General features: G+C 61.5%; 3 protein-coding genes across 4 annotated transcripts; all 3 read left to right on the forward strand.

The window, feature by feature from the left end:
- The first annotated feature begins 1,550 nt into the window (after positions 1-1,550).
- MADCAM1 (mucosal vascular addressin cell adhesion molecule 1) lies at positions 1,551-5,198 on the forward strand. Of its 2 annotated transcripts, XM_030032903.2 has the most exons (5): positions 1,551-1,723; positions 2,436-2,702; positions 2,827-3,141; positions 3,506-4,183; positions 4,372-5,198. In XM_030032903.2, the coding sequence occupies exons 1-5, from the start codon at positions 1,672-1,674 to the stop codon at positions 4,494-4,496; spliced, it is 1,437 nt and encodes a 478-aa protein (XP_029888763.1). In that variant the 5' UTR covers positions 1,551-1,671; the 3' UTR covers positions 4,497-5,198. The 2 variants fall into 2 exon arrangements, with proteins under 2 accessions (XP_029888763.1, XP_029888762.1); XM_030032902.2 differs by lacking the exon at positions 1,551-1,723 and having other exon boundaries at positions 2,194-2,702.
- Positions 5,199-5,554: 356 nt separating this feature from the next.
- Positions 5,555-7,649, forward strand: TPGS1 (tubulin polyglutamylase complex subunit 1). Its single transcript, XM_030033974.1, is given in 3 exon segments — positions 5,555-5,620; positions 5,622-5,899; positions 6,078-7,649. Coding segments are annotated over 3 exon segments (876 nt in total). The 3' UTR covers positions 6,610-7,649.
- Positions 7,650-8,693: 1,044 nt separating this feature from the next.
- Positions 8,694-14,553, forward strand: CDC34 (cell division cycle 34, ubiqiutin conjugating enzyme). The gene is made up of 5 exons (XM_030033774.2): positions 8,694-9,028; positions 12,196-12,282; positions 12,964-13,061; positions 13,452-13,586; positions 14,159-14,553. The coding sequence occupies exons 1-5, from the start codon at positions 8,852-8,854 to the stop codon at positions 14,367-14,369; spliced, it is 708 nt and encodes a 235-aa protein (XP_029889634.1). The 5' UTR covers positions 8,694-8,851; the 3' UTR covers positions 14,370-14,553.
- The last annotated feature ends 1,272 nt before the right edge of the window (positions 14,554-15,825 follow it).

The raw sequence follows: 15,825 nt of genomic DNA on the forward strand, positions 1-15,825 counted from the left end.
CACCCACGGAGGGTCCGGCAAGGTGGCCTCATGCATTGAGCGGGTGCCACAGATCTGGGCTGCGGGAGGGGGAGGCGAAACCCTGGCACCGCGTGTGCATCCTCGGGCATCCCGAGCTTGCTGCTGGGAAGAGCCCAGCCGGCATGGAGATCAGCCCTGGCTGTGACTTGTCCCACGCCAGGGCTGGGCCGGGGGCTCTAGCGGCTGCTGGAAACTCCGGGAAGTGGCTCTGTTAACACAGGATGGAAGGAACAAAAACTCCAGAGCCATTAATCACCCAACATTGGCTGAATGTGCATATTTGATGGTGGCTGTTTACAGAGCACTTCCCTTGCTCTGAGGCCTCCTGGACTGTCAGAGGATTAATTACCTGGCCTCCCGAAAGGATGCACGACGCGCCCAGTGCCCGGAGCTGCCTCTCCGGAGAGTTCCCGGATGGGAAACGGCCAGGTCCTGCGCAACCTTTTGCGACAGGAGGTGCAGGGCTGGGCACGTCCCCTCCCTCGGTCCTTCAGCACCTTCCCCGGCCTCGACCCCAGTCTGGCAGGACAGGATGGGGCACAACCAGGACCGTCTCTTCCTGGGGAGCTGGGTAGGAATGAAGAAGCGATGGCAGACCTGCCATGAGACAGAGGACAGTCACTGAGGCTGTGCCAGGGCCTTGGGGCTAGATAACATGGGGTAATCAACATCTTCCATGTGGCAACACTTTCTCCATCTATACCATAAAACCAACACTCCCAGGAACGCCTACTTTTATCCTTGAAAACACCCTGTTCTGGGAATAAATGCTGTTTGCAGCCATGCTGAGCAGCACCCAAGCCTGGGGCTGGACACCTCCTCCCTCTGCCCTGGGGATGCACCTTTCCAAACCCCACATTTCGGAGCACTTGGGGCTTTGGTCCAGGTTCCTCCTGAGTGCAACTCGTGCCACTGCCCAGGCTGCAATAGGGGCTGCCCGCTCCTGAGGCTGCATTCCCACAGGGATCCCGGTGGGAGGTGCATTGGGCAGATGCTGCAGCTGGGGGCTCCCCTCCCTCCGCCCTGCGTGCCAGCCGCAGGCAGCTGTGCTCGCCAGTGATGCTGAACATGGGCCCTGGTCCCACTTTTGGGGCAGGGGTCTGAGACAGCCCCTCTCATAAACAGACATCCCCAGCCAGTCCCACGACGGTTCATTTCAGCTGTTGGTGTTTGGGGCATGAAAAGGGCTGCTTTGCCAGGAGCTCTGGGTGGGAAACGGTGGAGCCTGGTGAGAATCGGGGAAGGGATGGGATCTTGGCTGTGTCGTGGGGTGCAGGTGCCTGCACAGGGCTGCCCAGTGGGGTTGATGGGGGCCCCTGCAGCCACACAGGGGCCCTTTGGGCGAAGGGGTCTCCCAGGTTTGGGGCTGCTGGCACAGCCCTCGGCTGCGGAGCTGGGTGTTGTGCAAGAGCTGAACTTGGAAGAAAATCAGAAACCTCCCTCTGGAAATACCCCTCTGGCTGGAAAGTCGTGGAGGCCCCAGGGCTGGTGCTTGCGGGGGCGGTTCCTACAGAGCTTAAGAAGGGCTGAGCACAGGGCTGGCAGCCAGAAGGAGACAGCCCCAGCCGGTGGCGTTCGCTCCCTGGAAGGAGGGAAGGAAGGAAAACCAGCCCTTGCTGCTGCCCTGCCCCGCCGCTGGCTCTGCGGGCAATGGAGCTGGCTCCTCTCCTCCTCCTCTTCGGCTTGCTGTGGGGCTGCAGCGGTGAGTGCCACGGGGGCCAAGAGCCGTCCTGATCCTTAACCCGCCGTGCTGCCCGGCCCTGCCCGCTGCTCTCTTTGCTTTGCCACATGGCACCGCGGGCCAACGCGGCCCCAGGGTCTCCCCATTGCTGAGCCTCGACAGCCGCCATGTCCCACGTGCGTCGCTGCTACAGCCCTCCTCGTCTTGGCGCTGCAGCCTGGCACTGAGCCGCGGAGTGTGCCGCCGTGCAAGCGACAGCATGTGCCTGGCCTGGGTCCACTGTCCCGCTGCCAGAACAGCAGCAGCGCTGGTGAAGGATGAGAACTGGGGGGGGGGAGGGGTGCTTGGGCTCATTTCCCCGAGAAATGGCTGGAAAATCTCAGTGCTAAACCGAGATGGATCAAGTGGCAATGCCTGCGACAGAGCAGACCCGGGCTGGCAGTCACCACAGGCATGTTGGCTCCACGACACTCCCGATGCCTGGCGACAGTGAACGGTTGCCCTGGGACAGCAGCACTGCGGGAGATGCCTTGGCCGCCCCTAATGAGCTGTCACTAATGAGCAGTGCCCCTGCCGTGGTGATGGGGATGGAGCTTATGCAGCGCCTGACCGTGACCATCCACTTCTCAGCAAATGGGGGAACCAGCGTCCCGTTTGCCTTGTAAGGAACTGGCCTCTGGTGATTGTCTGTCCCCTTCCCTAAACTCCACAGTTTCCTCCTTCCTCCACCCAGGGCGACCTGCTGACAAGCTGGTGGTGACGCCGCGGGAGCCGGTGGTGCAGTACGGGGGCTCAGTGCAGCTGAACTGCTCCCTGGCCTGCGTCGGGGGCACGGTGCAGTGGAAAGGACTGGACACCAACCTGGGGAGCATCGCCTCCTTCCCCACCCACAGCATCCTGCATGTCAGCAGTGCCGTGGTCGCCATGGCGGGCACCAAGATCTGCCAGGGCACATGCCATGGGCAGTACTACCAGCACGCTGTTAACCTGAAGGTCTACGGTAAGTATTCCCCAGCCCATCCCTCGCCGCCTCCCTGGCAAAGTCCTGGGTCCCTGAGGCAGCCGGCTCCCTCCTGGGCTTCGGTGCCAAAAATCACCAGTTGATGCTGCAATTCCTCTCTCAGCCCTCCCGGACACGCTGCAGCTGGAGACAGACCCCCGCACCCTGGAGCCGGGGCAGCCCGCCAGACTGCGCTGCTCGGCCTGGCAGGTGTACCCGCTCATGGGGCTGGTCCTCACCTGGTACCGGGGGGACCAAGTGCTGGAGCAGCCAGACTTCGATGTCACGGAGACTGATGAGGAGCTGTTTGACATCGTGTCCACGCTGCTGGTGGCTGGGGAGGAGGTGGGAGAAGGGATGGAGTTCAAGTGCAAGGTGACGCTGAGCATCGGGCAGGAGATCCTCACCCGGGTGGCATCTGTGGCCGTGAGCGCTGGGGGTGAGTGCCAGTGTGGGAGCTGGGCACCTGGGTTCGCACGCTGCCCCGTCCACTGGAGCTGACCCCCATCACCCTGCGCTGCTTGAAATAGCTTTGCTGGAATGGGAATGGCCCCCATTTCTGCACCGCTCCGCAAATTTCCCATCCCTGTCCCTGTCCCCGCTGCTGTGCCAGGGGTGCCTGTTTGCTCCTGCTCGCTGGCCCTCCCTGCCCGGGACGGCTGTGTTTGTGGGGTGGAGGACGAGGGGGCTGTTGGGCGGCGCAGGCGGAGGGGGCTGTCACCCCATGGGGATAATGTCTGCCAGAGAGGCCCCATCCCAGCTCCGAGCTGTGGCGAGGCCGCCATGACACACTGTGTTCACAGCTGTGACGGAGCAGCCGGTGGCCATGGCCACCTCCACGGCGAGCCCCTGGGCAGTGGTGACTATGACATGGACACCCAGCACAGCCGGGCCCGGGACCACCACAGCGCTGCCCCCAGAGCCAAGTGTCACCACACATGATCCCACCACAGCCCTGGCCACCATACCGTGGGAGCCTGATGCTGAGACCATCCTGGAGCCGGCTGCTGCCACCGAACCCCTCGCCACAGAGGGCCCTGCTCCCCAGGACCTTGTCGCAGGCAGTCCCACGGCATGTCCAGCCACCACCACGCTTCCTGGCTCCACCACCAAGAGCCCCCCAGCTGAAGCGCAGGGGACGGCTGTGGACGGCATCAGCTGGGGGTCTCCCTCGGCGGAAAAGGGGACAGGGCCATCCGTGGGGACAGTGCCCGCCTGCACATTGCGGATCTGGTCGCTGCCTCCCAACGGGACGCGGGGCAGGGCTCTGCGCATCGAGTGCCACGCACGGTGCACAGGGAATGCCACCGTCCGCTGGCTGCGGACCCCCGTGGCCCTCTCGCAGTACCGGGAGGAGGTGGTGGGCAGCAGCTCCACACTGCGGCTGGACCACGCTGAGCCCTGGCACCAGGGCCACTACCAGTGTGTCCTGCTCGGCCACCGCTCCCAGGTGGTCAGTCTGCAGCTGACGGTCTTGGATGGTGAGTGGTGGTCTGCAGCTCCGTCTCCTGTACCCCCCATTGCTTGGGCTTGGGCTGCACTGAGTTGTGTTAGTGCCATGCTAGGGGGTGTTAGTGTTGGTGCTGGGGGGTGTTACGCCCACCCCTCGGTATTTGCTGGTGTGGGCAGAGTCTGTGTGCAATTACAGGTCCTTCTCGTGTCTTTGCAGAGTCGTTCAACACGGGCCCTGCCATTGCCATGGGGACAGCGGTCTCGGTGTTGGGCCTGATCGTGACCGGCGTCATGTCTCATCGCCTGTGGAAACGATTCAGATCTCAGTACGAGCTGCCCTAGGAGTGGGAACTGCCTACAGATGCCCACGGCCCTCCGGAGGAGTCCCTGCTGTCGCCCCTTCTGCTCCTGGCCTCGCCTGGCCCCTGGAACGACGAGCAGCCAAAGGATCGCAGCGGGGACCGGCGGAGCTGGTGGGGTGCGGGATGCTGCTGTGAGACCCAAGAGAAGAGCAGCCCTCACCCCAGCACAAGCGCTCAGGGACCCGGAGACCTCCGAGGAGCTGCTGCTTTTGAAAACTTCGTCCCTGCCTGAGGCTGCTGCTGCCGGGGACGCTGAGGGGCTTCCGAGGGGACAGGCCGCACTGGGAACTGCTCGGCTCCCGGGCAGGTAGCCTGCTGCTCGGAGGAGCTCGCCTGTGAGTCCTGTGGGAGAAAGGAGAGCCTCGGGGCTGCCTGCAGGACGGGAAGGCTGGAAGGGAGACAAGCAGAGGGATCCGCAGTGACAGGGGGACGGGGATGGGGACCCTCCCGGGGCTGGATCACGCCGGGCCGGCGCTGGACACTGGGGTGGGTCCGGCCCTCGGGGGCTCCCGGCACCCACGCGGATGGGCGGGAGAGCGTCGGCCGATCCTCTGTCACGACAGAGGAGTCGGAAGCAGCCCTGGGGGGGCTGCCTGTGTGTGTCTGCGTCTGCGTACATCTACATCCCCTGGGCGCGGGCGGAGGAGAGCAGGGCCTCGGCGTGCGGGGCGGGGTGCTCCAATAAAGGCTCGTTTCTCTTTGAACCCTGCGCAAGTGTCCTTTCGGCCGGGCCCTGCGGCCCCTCACCGGCTCCGGGGCTGCGGGAGGTCCCGGCCGCGGCGCTGGCCACCGGGCGGCGCTCGCCGCGCGCTCCGTTGCTAAGGGCGGGGCACCCGCCCGGAGTAGCCATGGCAGCCGGGGCGCCCCGCCCCGCTACGGCTGCCAGGGCGGCTCCTTTGCCCATACGCGAGATGGCGGCCCGCCGCCTCGCCCAATGGGCGGCGCGCTCGCCTGCCTTCCCGCCCGCCGATTGGCTGCTAGTGTGCAAGATGGCGGCGCGGGCACTTCCGCAACCGGCCTTCGCTGCCTGCAGCCAAGATGGCGGCGTACGAGAAGCGGCGGGCGGCCGCCGCCCCGGCCCCGGCCCCGGCCCCGGCGGCGGGCAGCGGGCTGGCGGAGCCGGCTCGCGCGGCGGGCCGGCGCGCTGGGGAGCGAGGCGGAGTTCCTGCTGCGGGCCGGCGTCACCGCCATGGTGCGGGAGGCGCTGCTGAAGGTGCTGGAGGCGCGGCCCGAGGAGCCCGTCTCCTTCCTGGCCGACTACTTCGAGCGGCTGGTGCTGGGCAGCCCCGGCGCGGCGGGCGAGGCCGCCGCGGAGCTCCCGGGGCCTCCGCAGCGCCTGGCCCGGGCGCTGTGGTACGTGCGCCTGGCTCACCACTCCCACAGGTGCGGGCGGCGGCGGCGGCGGGCGGGCGGGCGGCGGACTACAGCTCCCGGCGTGCCGTGCGGCCGCGGCTGCCCCGCGCCGACGGGCGGGTGCCCGGGGCACGCCGGGAGCTGTAGTTCGGGGCGGGCGGGGACGAGGCGGCCCGTCTGTCTCTGTGTTTGTGCCGTGTCGCGACAGGACGGCTTTCGACAGCAACGCCGGCGCAGCCTACGAGGTGCTGGGCGCCAGCGGCCGGCGGCGGAAGGCAGGCGTGGACGGGCGGCTGTACAGCGAGCTGCTGCGGCGCATCTGCCAGCACGGGGGAGCGCCGGCGGAGGCGGCGGCGGCGCTGCTGGGGCGAGTCCGCTGCCGTGACCACGAGGCCGTGCCTTTCGACGTCTTCCGCTACGGCGTCCTCACCTGCTTCGTGCTGCTGGAGTTCGCAGCCAAGGCGGACGCGCTCTTCGGCGTCCTGGACAGCGGCTCCGGCGCCGCCGACGGGAGGGTCTGCCAGGCCGTGCTGCGGGCGCTGGAGGATGCGCTGGGCACCGGCAACTTCTCTCTCCCCGGCCGCTACCTGGAGGCAGGCTCCAAGCTGGGGCCGGATGGCCTGGCCCTGGCCATGGACCAGGCACTGCAGGAGAGGAAGCTTGGCACCTCCATGAGCAGGGATGAGTTCCTGAAGAAAGCCACTGCCTTGTTCGTTGCAAAAGTGAAGCCCGTTGAGTAATGCCCAGGCGGGAGCAACACTGTCTGCGTCCGCTTCGAACCCCTCAAGTGCACCGCGCAGAGCCGTTCATGTGAAGGAGGCTTCGGACCCTGGCGCTGAGCTGGATGGCGAGCCAGGGGGGGCTGCTCAGGCGCCATGTGGAGGGCCCGGGTCTGCCCAATGAGATTTTCCCCCTTTCCATGCTCCCTTCCTTGTTCCGAGTGCCACAGGTGCCCAGCCATCTCCAGCGCTGGATGTGTCCCTGTCCACTGTGCCTCTCCCAGCCACGGCTCCTCCGATCTAGCTGGCATTAGTAAATCTTTTCTAGGTGTTAAGTGGGGACTTGCAAGGAGGCCTGTAAACTGTAGGGCAGTGTTAGCCATTAAAAATGAGCCAGTGAAGTGAATGTGGGGCTGGACCTCCAGATATCCTGCAGTTTCGTTCTAGCCCTGGCAATGTCGTGTTTTGCCGCTTCAGTGGGGACCTTTGTTTCTGTTTTTGGGTTTGTTTCACACCTATCTGTGAAGTGGGGGGCGACGCTCATCTACCTCACAGGCTGCTGTGAGGATTTGCAGGTAAATACGGGGCTGATCCACAGTGTGAGATAAAGTGTTATTTTATTAAGTGGAATGTTTTAAACGCACAGCAGATGAGAAACAGCTGGCTGGGGAGCAAACCTCACTGGGAAGGGCTGTGAGCCAGCAGGGGTTTCCGCCTCTCCCAGCAGCCAAGCTGCGAGGCAATGAGCTGTCCTTGCTGTCTGCTCGCTTGGTGTTTACCCAACTGCCTCTGGCCACTGTGGTCTGGACTCTGAAGACTGAGGCTCATACCTGAGTGATGACTTCTCAAGCGAAGCTGCAGAGTGCTACGGATTCGATAATGATTTGGGACGTGGAGCGCTGGGTCAAGACAAGACAAACCCCCTTCCCTGAGGCCGTAGTTTGCTTTTGAACAGAGAAGCGTGTTGAGCCATGTGTTATTTATTTGAACTTGGCTGTGTTAGTTATTTATACTGTGCAATTATTGGTTTACTGTAAGACATTAAAGCTTTTTATTATTTTTTTAGTGGCCAATTTCTTTACTGCCTGGTGGCACGTAGCGCCACAATGAACCGCAGCAGCTCTCAGATCCTTCACGTAGTCTCTGTCTTCAGGGGCCAATGTCGGCAGCCTGTAGCAGCCTGCCCAGCTGAAGGCATGGGAGTGCAAAGCACTTGTAGCAACTACCGAAAAAAAAAAAAAAAGAAGAGAAGCTGGGAGGATGCCTTTCATGCTCTGGGATGTTTGGTTGGTTTTTCTGAGCGGATGTTTTGATCCCTGCAGGCAGGAGGGGCACTACCTGGAGCCGGACTGGGTGAGGCTGCAGGCGGTGGCTCCTGAATGAGGTACAGGTGACGGGATGTGACACGAGGGCAGGTGGGAACTGGTGATGCTGGGAGAGATCTCTGCTAGGGCCGTGCCAGGAGCAGCCTCTGCTCGAATTCCAGATGCTGCCTTGTAAAATGCAGTAAAGTATTGCATAAGCGTAGTAATTGTGCTAAGTGCTTCCTCCTGGCTGACGGGTGTAATCATCTGGTGAAGCGTCAACCACTTACGCTAAACGCTGACCCGAAGCAGCACGGCTGCGTTGCGAGCACCAGGGCCGTCATCCGGGGTGGGATTTAGCGTCGGTCAGTGTGCTGAGCGTGTCCCGGAGCGCCGGGGAGCCTCCTGCGGGCGGGGGGATCGGGGACCCCGGGGGCAGCAAGGCCTGCGCTGCCGCTTAGGCCCGAAGGGGAAGCGGCCGATCTCTGAGGCGACCCTCGCGCGTGCGATAGGTTTGCTCGGCAGGAAAGCTGGCTGCGCTGGTGCAGGAGGCCAGAAGCACCGACGCACGCTGTGAACGCGGGACCGGGGCGGCGGCGAGGCCTGAGGGAACGAACGAACGCCTGCCGCGCCACAGGGGCTGCCGGGAAGGAGCCCCGCCCCCGGGCGCCGGCGGTGCGCTGTGATAGGCGGACAGCGTCCGGGGGGAGGAGCCCGCTCCCTCTCCCGCCCACCCGCGCCGAGGGCGCGCTCTGATAGGCGAGCGGCGCCCGTATAGGAGGAGCCTGCGCCGGCCCTGCCCCGCGCGGGCGGACTACAGCTCCCGCCGTGCCCCGCGCGGCTGCGCTCGGAGCGGCCGCGGAGCAGCAAGAGCCGTCCCCGCCGCCCCCCTTCCCGCAGCGGCTGTCGCGTCTACGCCAGTCCCCGGCTTCTTTCGCGGCCTACCCCGGCTCCTAGGCATGGCGCGGCCCCTCGTGCCCAGCTCGCAGAAGGCGCTGCTGCTGGAGCTGAAAGGGCTGCAGGAGGAGCCCGTGGAAGGGTTCCGGGTCAACCTGGTGGACGAGGGGGACCTCTACAACTGGGAGGTGGCCATCTTCGGCCCCCCGAACACCTACTATGAGGGCGGGTACTTCAAGGTGAGGGGCTGGGGGCAGCAGAGGGGCGTACAGGGTCGGTAGGACCGAGGTCTCGAGGAGGTGAAGCTCTGGTGGCGTGGGAGGGCTTGGTGTGTGGGTGGGGGGACCTGGGGGGCAGAGGTGTGCAGTGGGAGATAGGGCTTAGGAGGGGCCAAGGCAGGGTAAGTGGTGTTGGGGGATGCACTGGGGGGAGGATGCCTTGGGAAGGGATATTGGAAGGCGGAGAGACTGCAGGAGGACAAGGAGACCCTGAGAGGGGGCTGTGGGGCGAGGGGGAAGGGGTCTTGGGTGTCGGGTTGAGGTGGGTACTGTTGGAGCATGACAGGGGTGCTCCTGGGCTGAAGGGGGTGATGAGGGCCAGGAAGACCTGGGTCTGTAGCTGGACACCTTGGGGTCAGTGGGGCTTCAGGAGCTGGGGTATTTACTCCTGGGGTGCCTGCAAGGAGGAGCTGGGGTGAAGAAGGGACCCTGTGTGCAGGTAGCTGCTGCCAAACTAGGAAAGGATTCCCTTCATTGGAAGGGGGATTTGCCTCCCCCCCCCCCGCCAGGGGCTCTGCCTCTGAGGGCTTTTCCTCCTTCCTGCCTACTCCAGCCCCCAGTCTGTGGGTGCAGGAGAATGAACTCTGGGTTGCTGGTGTTCCTTCTCCTGGAGGGAATCCAGGGCATTGCCACCAAACCAGAGGGAAGAGATGAAGGACTCTCCCATGCAGGCATAGATGGCTTGGGCCAAGCGAGCAGAAGCTCGAGCTGGGTGGGGAGCAGGTGTTGTGGTTTTGTTTGGGGTTTGAAGGGGGGGAGAAGGCATGCATGGCCTGACTGCACAGTCCCTATTGGGAGGATGTGTATCTGCTCTTCCCAGGTGTTGTGCAACTTGCGTAGCTGTTTTCTTCCTCTTTCTCATCCTCCCTCCTCCACTGTGAGCTCTTCTGTCTTCATCCTGTTGCTGGCAGGGTGGGGATATACCCGGGGTGAGTCAGCCTGAGGGTCAGCTGTGCCTGAGAAGCTGGGTGGTTTTTTTTTTCTCCCGTGGAGCAGTGGCAGGCAAGTCTGATGCTTCAGAGTCAGATTTTTTTCTCTTCACTGAAACAGAGTCTTTTTCCATAGCCTGTTTTGGCACTAAGCCCTTTGAACTCTCACCCTTTCAGCAGCTCACGCTCCTGTTTTTTGCCTGAGAGCTTCCAAATTCAGCACTGTTGGGTGGCAGTAGATGAGACTTTCTGTGTAAGAGGAGAGTGAAGGGTCCAAGTCCTCTTCCAGCTCGTGGTAACGTTGGCCTGTTTGTGTACGGCAAAGCAGGGTTGTTTTCTGAGCCCCCTTCGGTATCGCTTTGCCTCTGGCTGGTTTTGTTCTGATCCCCTCTGGCACAACAAAGGGGATTATTCTGTGAAGTTCAGCTGTTTGGCCAGAGCCCAGCACAGGGCTGCGTGTTGATGTGTGTGTGTGTGCGCGCTGCCCTGGGCTGCCTGAAGCTCCATGCGCACACAAAACGTGTCCAGCCCCAGCTGCCGCCTCGCTTTTCCTTCTTTCCACCTCTTGTCCTGTATGGCAGAGCACAGGGTGGTCAAACAGAGGGCCAGTCTGGGAAGCAAGGTGGTAATGGGAGTAGGGATGAACATGCCATGGTTGGGGGCTCCTTGGACTTGCCATCAGATCAACTTGTGCTGGGGACAGATCCTGGTGGGGTGAGAGGAGGTTGGAGAGCAGAGGCCTTGGAACCCAGGATGGAATCGGGGTTGGTCAGGGCGGCAGGGAGGAGGACAGATGTCTCTCTGCCTTCTATGCTAATCTTTTAATGGCTGTTAGCTGACAACTAGCTTTGGCAGCATTGCCTGTTGTTGAGGCTGTAATTCCAGAAGCATCTGAAGCCTTGTTTGCAGTTACCCTCCTGAATGGGGCCTGCGCCGGGCTTGTTCCACAGGTGAACAGCAATCCCGGGTCACTGCCAGGCAGAGCCAGGGTAGTTCACACTGTCATTTCATGGATCCAGTGTCTAAATTCTTGCATACATGAACTGAGGGAGCAAGAAATGTTCAGGGAGTAGTTGTGTGTTTTAAATCTTTACCATTTTGTTTGTTTGTTTCTGGCTGTTGGCTTTTTTGGGAGCAGTGGCTGAATCTGGAAGTTTGCTTCCAGAGCCTGGAAACACCTGAAAGCTGAAACAGTCACTGCAGGTTGTGCAGGAACACAGGGAGAAGCTGCCCCCGTCCTCGTGGGACGCCTAGTGCTGGTGGGCTGGGGCAGCAGCTCTCTGGGGAGGATGGGGATGTTGCTGTACATCTCTGTCACCTCAGGCTTCGCCTTCTCACTTGGAGGCTGACAGTGAGCCTGTCTTTTTGGCCTACCTTAATACCTTGTTTTTTGTGGCCATTGACCACAGGAGAAGCCAGTGGTTGTCTCTGCTGGCTCTGGAGTTGTGGACTGTGGCGTGATCTTCATGTGCTTTTATTTTTAGCACCTGAGGTACGCACTGTGGCCCGTTTTGACTTGGGCTATTTTTGGAGATTCAGTGTGTTAATCAGAGCACCGAGCACCTGATGCTTCCTTCCCTGTGAGCTCTGAGGGGTGAACAGCCTTTCCTCTGGTGGCGTGGTCATTGTGTGTCCCTGACAGCAGGACCGGGGATGATGCCAGACGTGCAGTCTGGGTCTGAGTGCCACTTGCTTTGTTTAGGCGTGCGGCTCAAGCTGGGGCCACAAGGCCCTCGCCCCACCGCTGTTTGCCATCCAGAAGCAGCCTGCCCTCGGTGTCGTCACCCTGTGCCGTGGGTGCCGCTGTGGGAAGGGGCAGTGACCGTGCAAGGTGTGTGCCGGACTGGCACTGCGAGCTCCCACTGTGCTCTGCCTGGGGCCTGCTGCCTCCCTCCATGTTGGAGAGCACTGGGTTAGCACGGGTGGACCCCCGTGGAGAAGAGGTTATGGGGCAGGATGGTGGTGAAGGAGCTGCTGCAGCTCGCAGGCCCATCCACTCGCTTTCCTCTGTGCGGTGGCAGGACAGCCGTGCTGCCGGTGTCCTGCCTGCAGACAGGCAGGCGCGGAGGCCCTGTCTCTGCAGGAGCACAGCTGGACTTGGCAGAGGTTCCTTTTTCCTGGTGGTGTCAGGAGATCTGTGGTTTCCTTCCCTTCCTTCTCACAAGCTGATGCTCACTTCTCCTTATTGTTTACTTGCAGGCTCGTCTCCGGTTTCCCATTGACTACCCCTATTCTCCTCCTGCCTTTAGGTTCTTAACCAAAATGTGGCACCCCAATATCTACGAGGTAGGTCACCTGGGACAGTGTGGGGTGTCTTGGACAGGCAGGGGGGCACATGTCCATCTATTCTGACAGTACTAGATGAAAATGCCAGCCTTTGTCTGGCATTGGAGCATGGCATTGGAAACTCAGTGCCTTTGGCATTTAGTGCCTGGCACTGGAAGTGCAGCTAACGAGCTTATGACAGCCGGTCTCCTGTCCTGGAGCTGGTTCCAGGTCAGCCAGGCTTTCCAGGCTTGAAGGCTCCCATGCTTGGCTAGCAGGGATGTTGTGCTTCTGCCAAGGGTGGATGCAGAGTGAGCGATGTGCGTGGCCCCAGGGCTGCGTGCTTGTGGTGGATTGCTGCCTGGGGGTGTGTGGGGTTGGGCTGTGTCAGATGGGAACGAGGAAGGCTGTGCTGGGGACGCAATGTGTTCGGGCATCGGACAGCGTGTGATTAGGCAGCCTCGTCTGTACTGTGCTGGCAATCGCGGGGTGCTTATCCAAGGCCTGAGGCTGCAGGCAGCATAGTTGGGACCACCTCTTCTGCTGTCCCTTCCTATGGACTGAAAGAACAGGCTGGGATTGCCTCACCTGGCTTAAGCCAAAGTGAAGAGCAAGCAGGCTACTGGAACAGAGGACCGAGCTGCTGCTGGAGGGTGCTTGGGGCAGCAGCTCCTAAGGATCCCGTTTCACTTGTGCTTTCAGACTGGCGATGTCTGCATCTCCATCCTCCACCCGCCGGTGGACGACCCGCAGAGCGGGGAGCTGCCGTCCGAGCGGTGGAACCCCACCCAGAACGTGCGGTAAGGGCTGCACGGGGAGGGACCTGCAGGCAGGAGGCTCATCCGAGGGCAGGGATGGGAAAGTGGGTAGATGGGGACTGCCTTCTGCTCCCAAAGCCTGTGGGAGATGCCTAGAGGTTGTTGAAAGGCACTTGGGTTGTGTGCTTTGCTGAAGAATGGCTAGAGCTTGCATGGGAATGTGTGTGAGCCTGACAGCCCATGTGTGGCTGTCTCCTGCCTGACCTGCTCGACTTTGCTGAGATACACCCTCACTGGTGGGCCAGCACCAGGCTCCCCTCCTGACCCACGGGACGCAGTGACACTGTGACACTGAGGCTGCTGGCATTCCTGGGACGCGGGCGGTTGCTGACCCACCTCGGCTCTTACTAGCTTGTGTTTGCTGATTGCTAGGACCATTCTCCTGAGCGTGATCTCGCTGCTGAATGAACCCAACACATTTTCTCCAGCCAATGTGGATGCCTCCGTGATGTACCGCAAATGGAAGGAGAGCAAAGGGAAGGACCGGGAGTACACGGACATCATCAGGTGCGTGCTGAGCTGAGCCCAGGCCCAGCAGCGCTGTGCCACTGTCGAGACCACTTCCTAAGCTGTGATCTTGTAGGACACAGAGGATCTTGAGGGCATGTCCTGCCCCCGTCGAGTCCCATCTGCAGGCTGGTAGGAGGGAAGGATTCTGGCTTTTGGGAGAAGCTTGGCTGGGTTATGTGCCCAGCTTTGCTCTCAGCCGAAGCCCTGGCCCTTTTTGGCTCCAGAGCTGAGGATCTGGGTTCGTAGCAGATGTGGTGCCAGCACGGCCTTGCTGGCAGGGCTGCCTCATGGGACCAGCATGTGAAGATCCTGAGCTGCACACTGGCCAGCCCTGGCGTGGCAAGGGGGGCTCTTGGAGCAGGGAGCATGCCACAGTGCAGCCGTGTTTGCTCCATAGTGCTCTCCCTCCCCTGTCCTCTCACCAGTCTTGTGCGGGTGAGTGACCCGTGAGCTGGGGTGTGAGAGGGGAAGGGCTGTGTCGCCCGGCATCTCCATGGGGTGAGCCGCATGTGGCGGTGTGGGCGTGCTGTGCAAAGCTCCGTCCTCATCCCCCACTTCTCGCCCTCCAGGAAGCAAGTCTTGGGCACAAAGGTGGATGCTGAGCGGGATGGTGTGAAGGTCCCCACCACACTGGCAGAGTACTGTGTGAAGACCAAGACTCCAGCCCCAGATGAGGGCTCAGACCTCTTCTATGATGACTATTATGAGGATGATGAGATGGAGGAGGAAGCAGACAGCTGTTACGGTGATGAGGATGACTCTGGCAATGAGGAATCTTGATGGCCATCTCGCACTGCAAAACTTACTATAAACTACTGAATTTTACCTCAACTAGGACAAACTGGTTTGAATTTAGGATCTGTCAGCCCTGAAATTAACTCTCTACCTCGCAGGGAGACTGTTCTGCTGTTGCAAAGGAAATCCCACTGCTGTCTTTGTAGAAAAAGCAAAAAACAAAACCAAACCCTATTTTATAAACTTCCTGGGTGAGGGGCGGGTGGGGAGGGGGGAGTCATGTTGGGGTGCTCACAAATCCACAAAAACCAGTTTGCTGGTGGCTCTGGCTGGGCGAGGAGTGACGGCAAAACCTGGTGCTGGCTGCCCATTGTTTGGGCATGTAGAACTCCTCTTCAGCCCCACATGGGATGAACGGTTTGGGGAGGCTGTGGAGCCGGTGAGTGGTTGCTTTGGGTGGGAAGCGTGTGAGCATTGTGTGGCTTTCTACAGCCTTTGAGGTGTCTGAGCAGGAAGGGCTGCAGAGTGAGCACTGCCTCTCTCTGCCCCCGGTGGGGCTATCCCTGGTGGGACCCTCCTGCTGCCCCTTCCTGTGATGCCAGAGCTGTGTTTGCAGGGAGCAGGCCAGGACATCAGGCAGGATGTGCCCGGTGGCCATCGGGCACTGCAGGGTGTGGGGATGAGCTGTTTGTAGTTTTTAACTGGCTGGGAGGGACGGGGTAGTTCTGAGTCTTTCTGCTTCTGGGTTTGTTTTTTTGTTTTTTTTTTTTTTTTTTTTTTTTGAAACTATTTAATAAAGTACTTCAAGGGAATGGCTGTGTGGTGTGTGGGTGAGGCTCTGCTCTGGTCTGTGCCCAGGCTGCAGGGGTTTTCTGTGTCAGCTGTGAACCAGCTCCTGCCCTGCTACCTGCAGCCCTGGCCAGGAGGGGTGAGTGGGCTAGCTGCTCTCCCAGGGCTGTGGCTGGGGGCTGCAGGGTGGTCTTGGGTCTTGCAGTAAGCTTCTTCCCTCCCTCCCCAAACTCACAGAGCAGGCAGGAGTGACTGGGCAGGGTTGCCTTTGGCCTGGACAGCATCTCTGCCCTTCCCGGTGAGGGTGCTGTGCTCACTGCCTCTGCCCTGGAGCTGTGGCCAAGGCTCGGTCTCTGCTGGGCAGAAGGGTGGGCTCTGCCGAGCCCTCAAAACCCTCCGGCACTGTGCTAGGAAGGTGTTTTTCCCTCTTGCTTCTCTGAAGGCGCTGAGCTCCTCTGAGAGCAGCTGTGTGGTGCAGGCAGCAGACCTGCCTGGGCAGCACCTGGCTGTGCAGAGCGGTGGCCAACGGGTGCCTGGGGGCTTCACGGCTGCTCTGATCTGGGTGCAGCTGGGTGCGCCCTGAGCCCACAGGCCAGGACTGGCTGGGACATGTGAGCTCTGGAGGCTGTGGTGAGCTCCCAGCTGCCTTGCTCCAGCCATGCAGCTGAGGGGCATTGCTGGTGCCTTGTCCTGCTGGGCTGGGGAGGTCAGC

The sequence above is a fragment of the Aquila chrysaetos genome, chromosome 12, assembly GCF_900496995.4.
Source record: "Aquila chrysaetos chrysaetos chromosome 12, bAquChr1.4, whole genome shotgun sequence".
Lineage (NCBI taxonomy): Eukaryota > Metazoa > Chordata > Aves > Accipitriformes > Accipitridae > Aquila > Aquila chrysaetos.

Bases quoted from the DNA above. Each gene is read 5' to 3' on its own strand.
- CDC34 (XM_030033774.2), top strand. From the start codon at position 8,852: ATGGCGCGGCCCCTCGTGCCCAGCTCGCAGAAGGCGCTGCTGCTGGAG. The intron at 12,283-12,963 runs GTAGGTCACCTG...TTGTGCTTTCAG, and splicing joins GGCACCCCAATATCTACGAG to ACTGGCGATGTCTGCATCTC. The intron at 13,587-14,158 runs GTGCGTGCTGAG...CTCGCCCTCCAG, and splicing joins GAGTACACGGACATCATCAG to GAAGCAAGTCTTGGGCACAA.
- MADCAM1 (XM_030032902.2), top strand. From the start codon at position 2,336: ATGGGGGAACCAGCGTCCCGTTTGCCTTGTAAGGAACTGGCCTCTGGT. The intron at 2,703-2,826 runs GTAAGTATTCCC...TTCCTCTCTCAG, and splicing joins TGTTAACCTGAAGGTCTACG to CCCTCCCGGACACGCTGCAG. The intron at 4,184-4,371 runs GTGAGTGGTGGT...GTGTCTTTGCAG, and splicing joins GCAGCTGACGGTCTTGGATG to AGTCGTTCAACACGGGCCCT.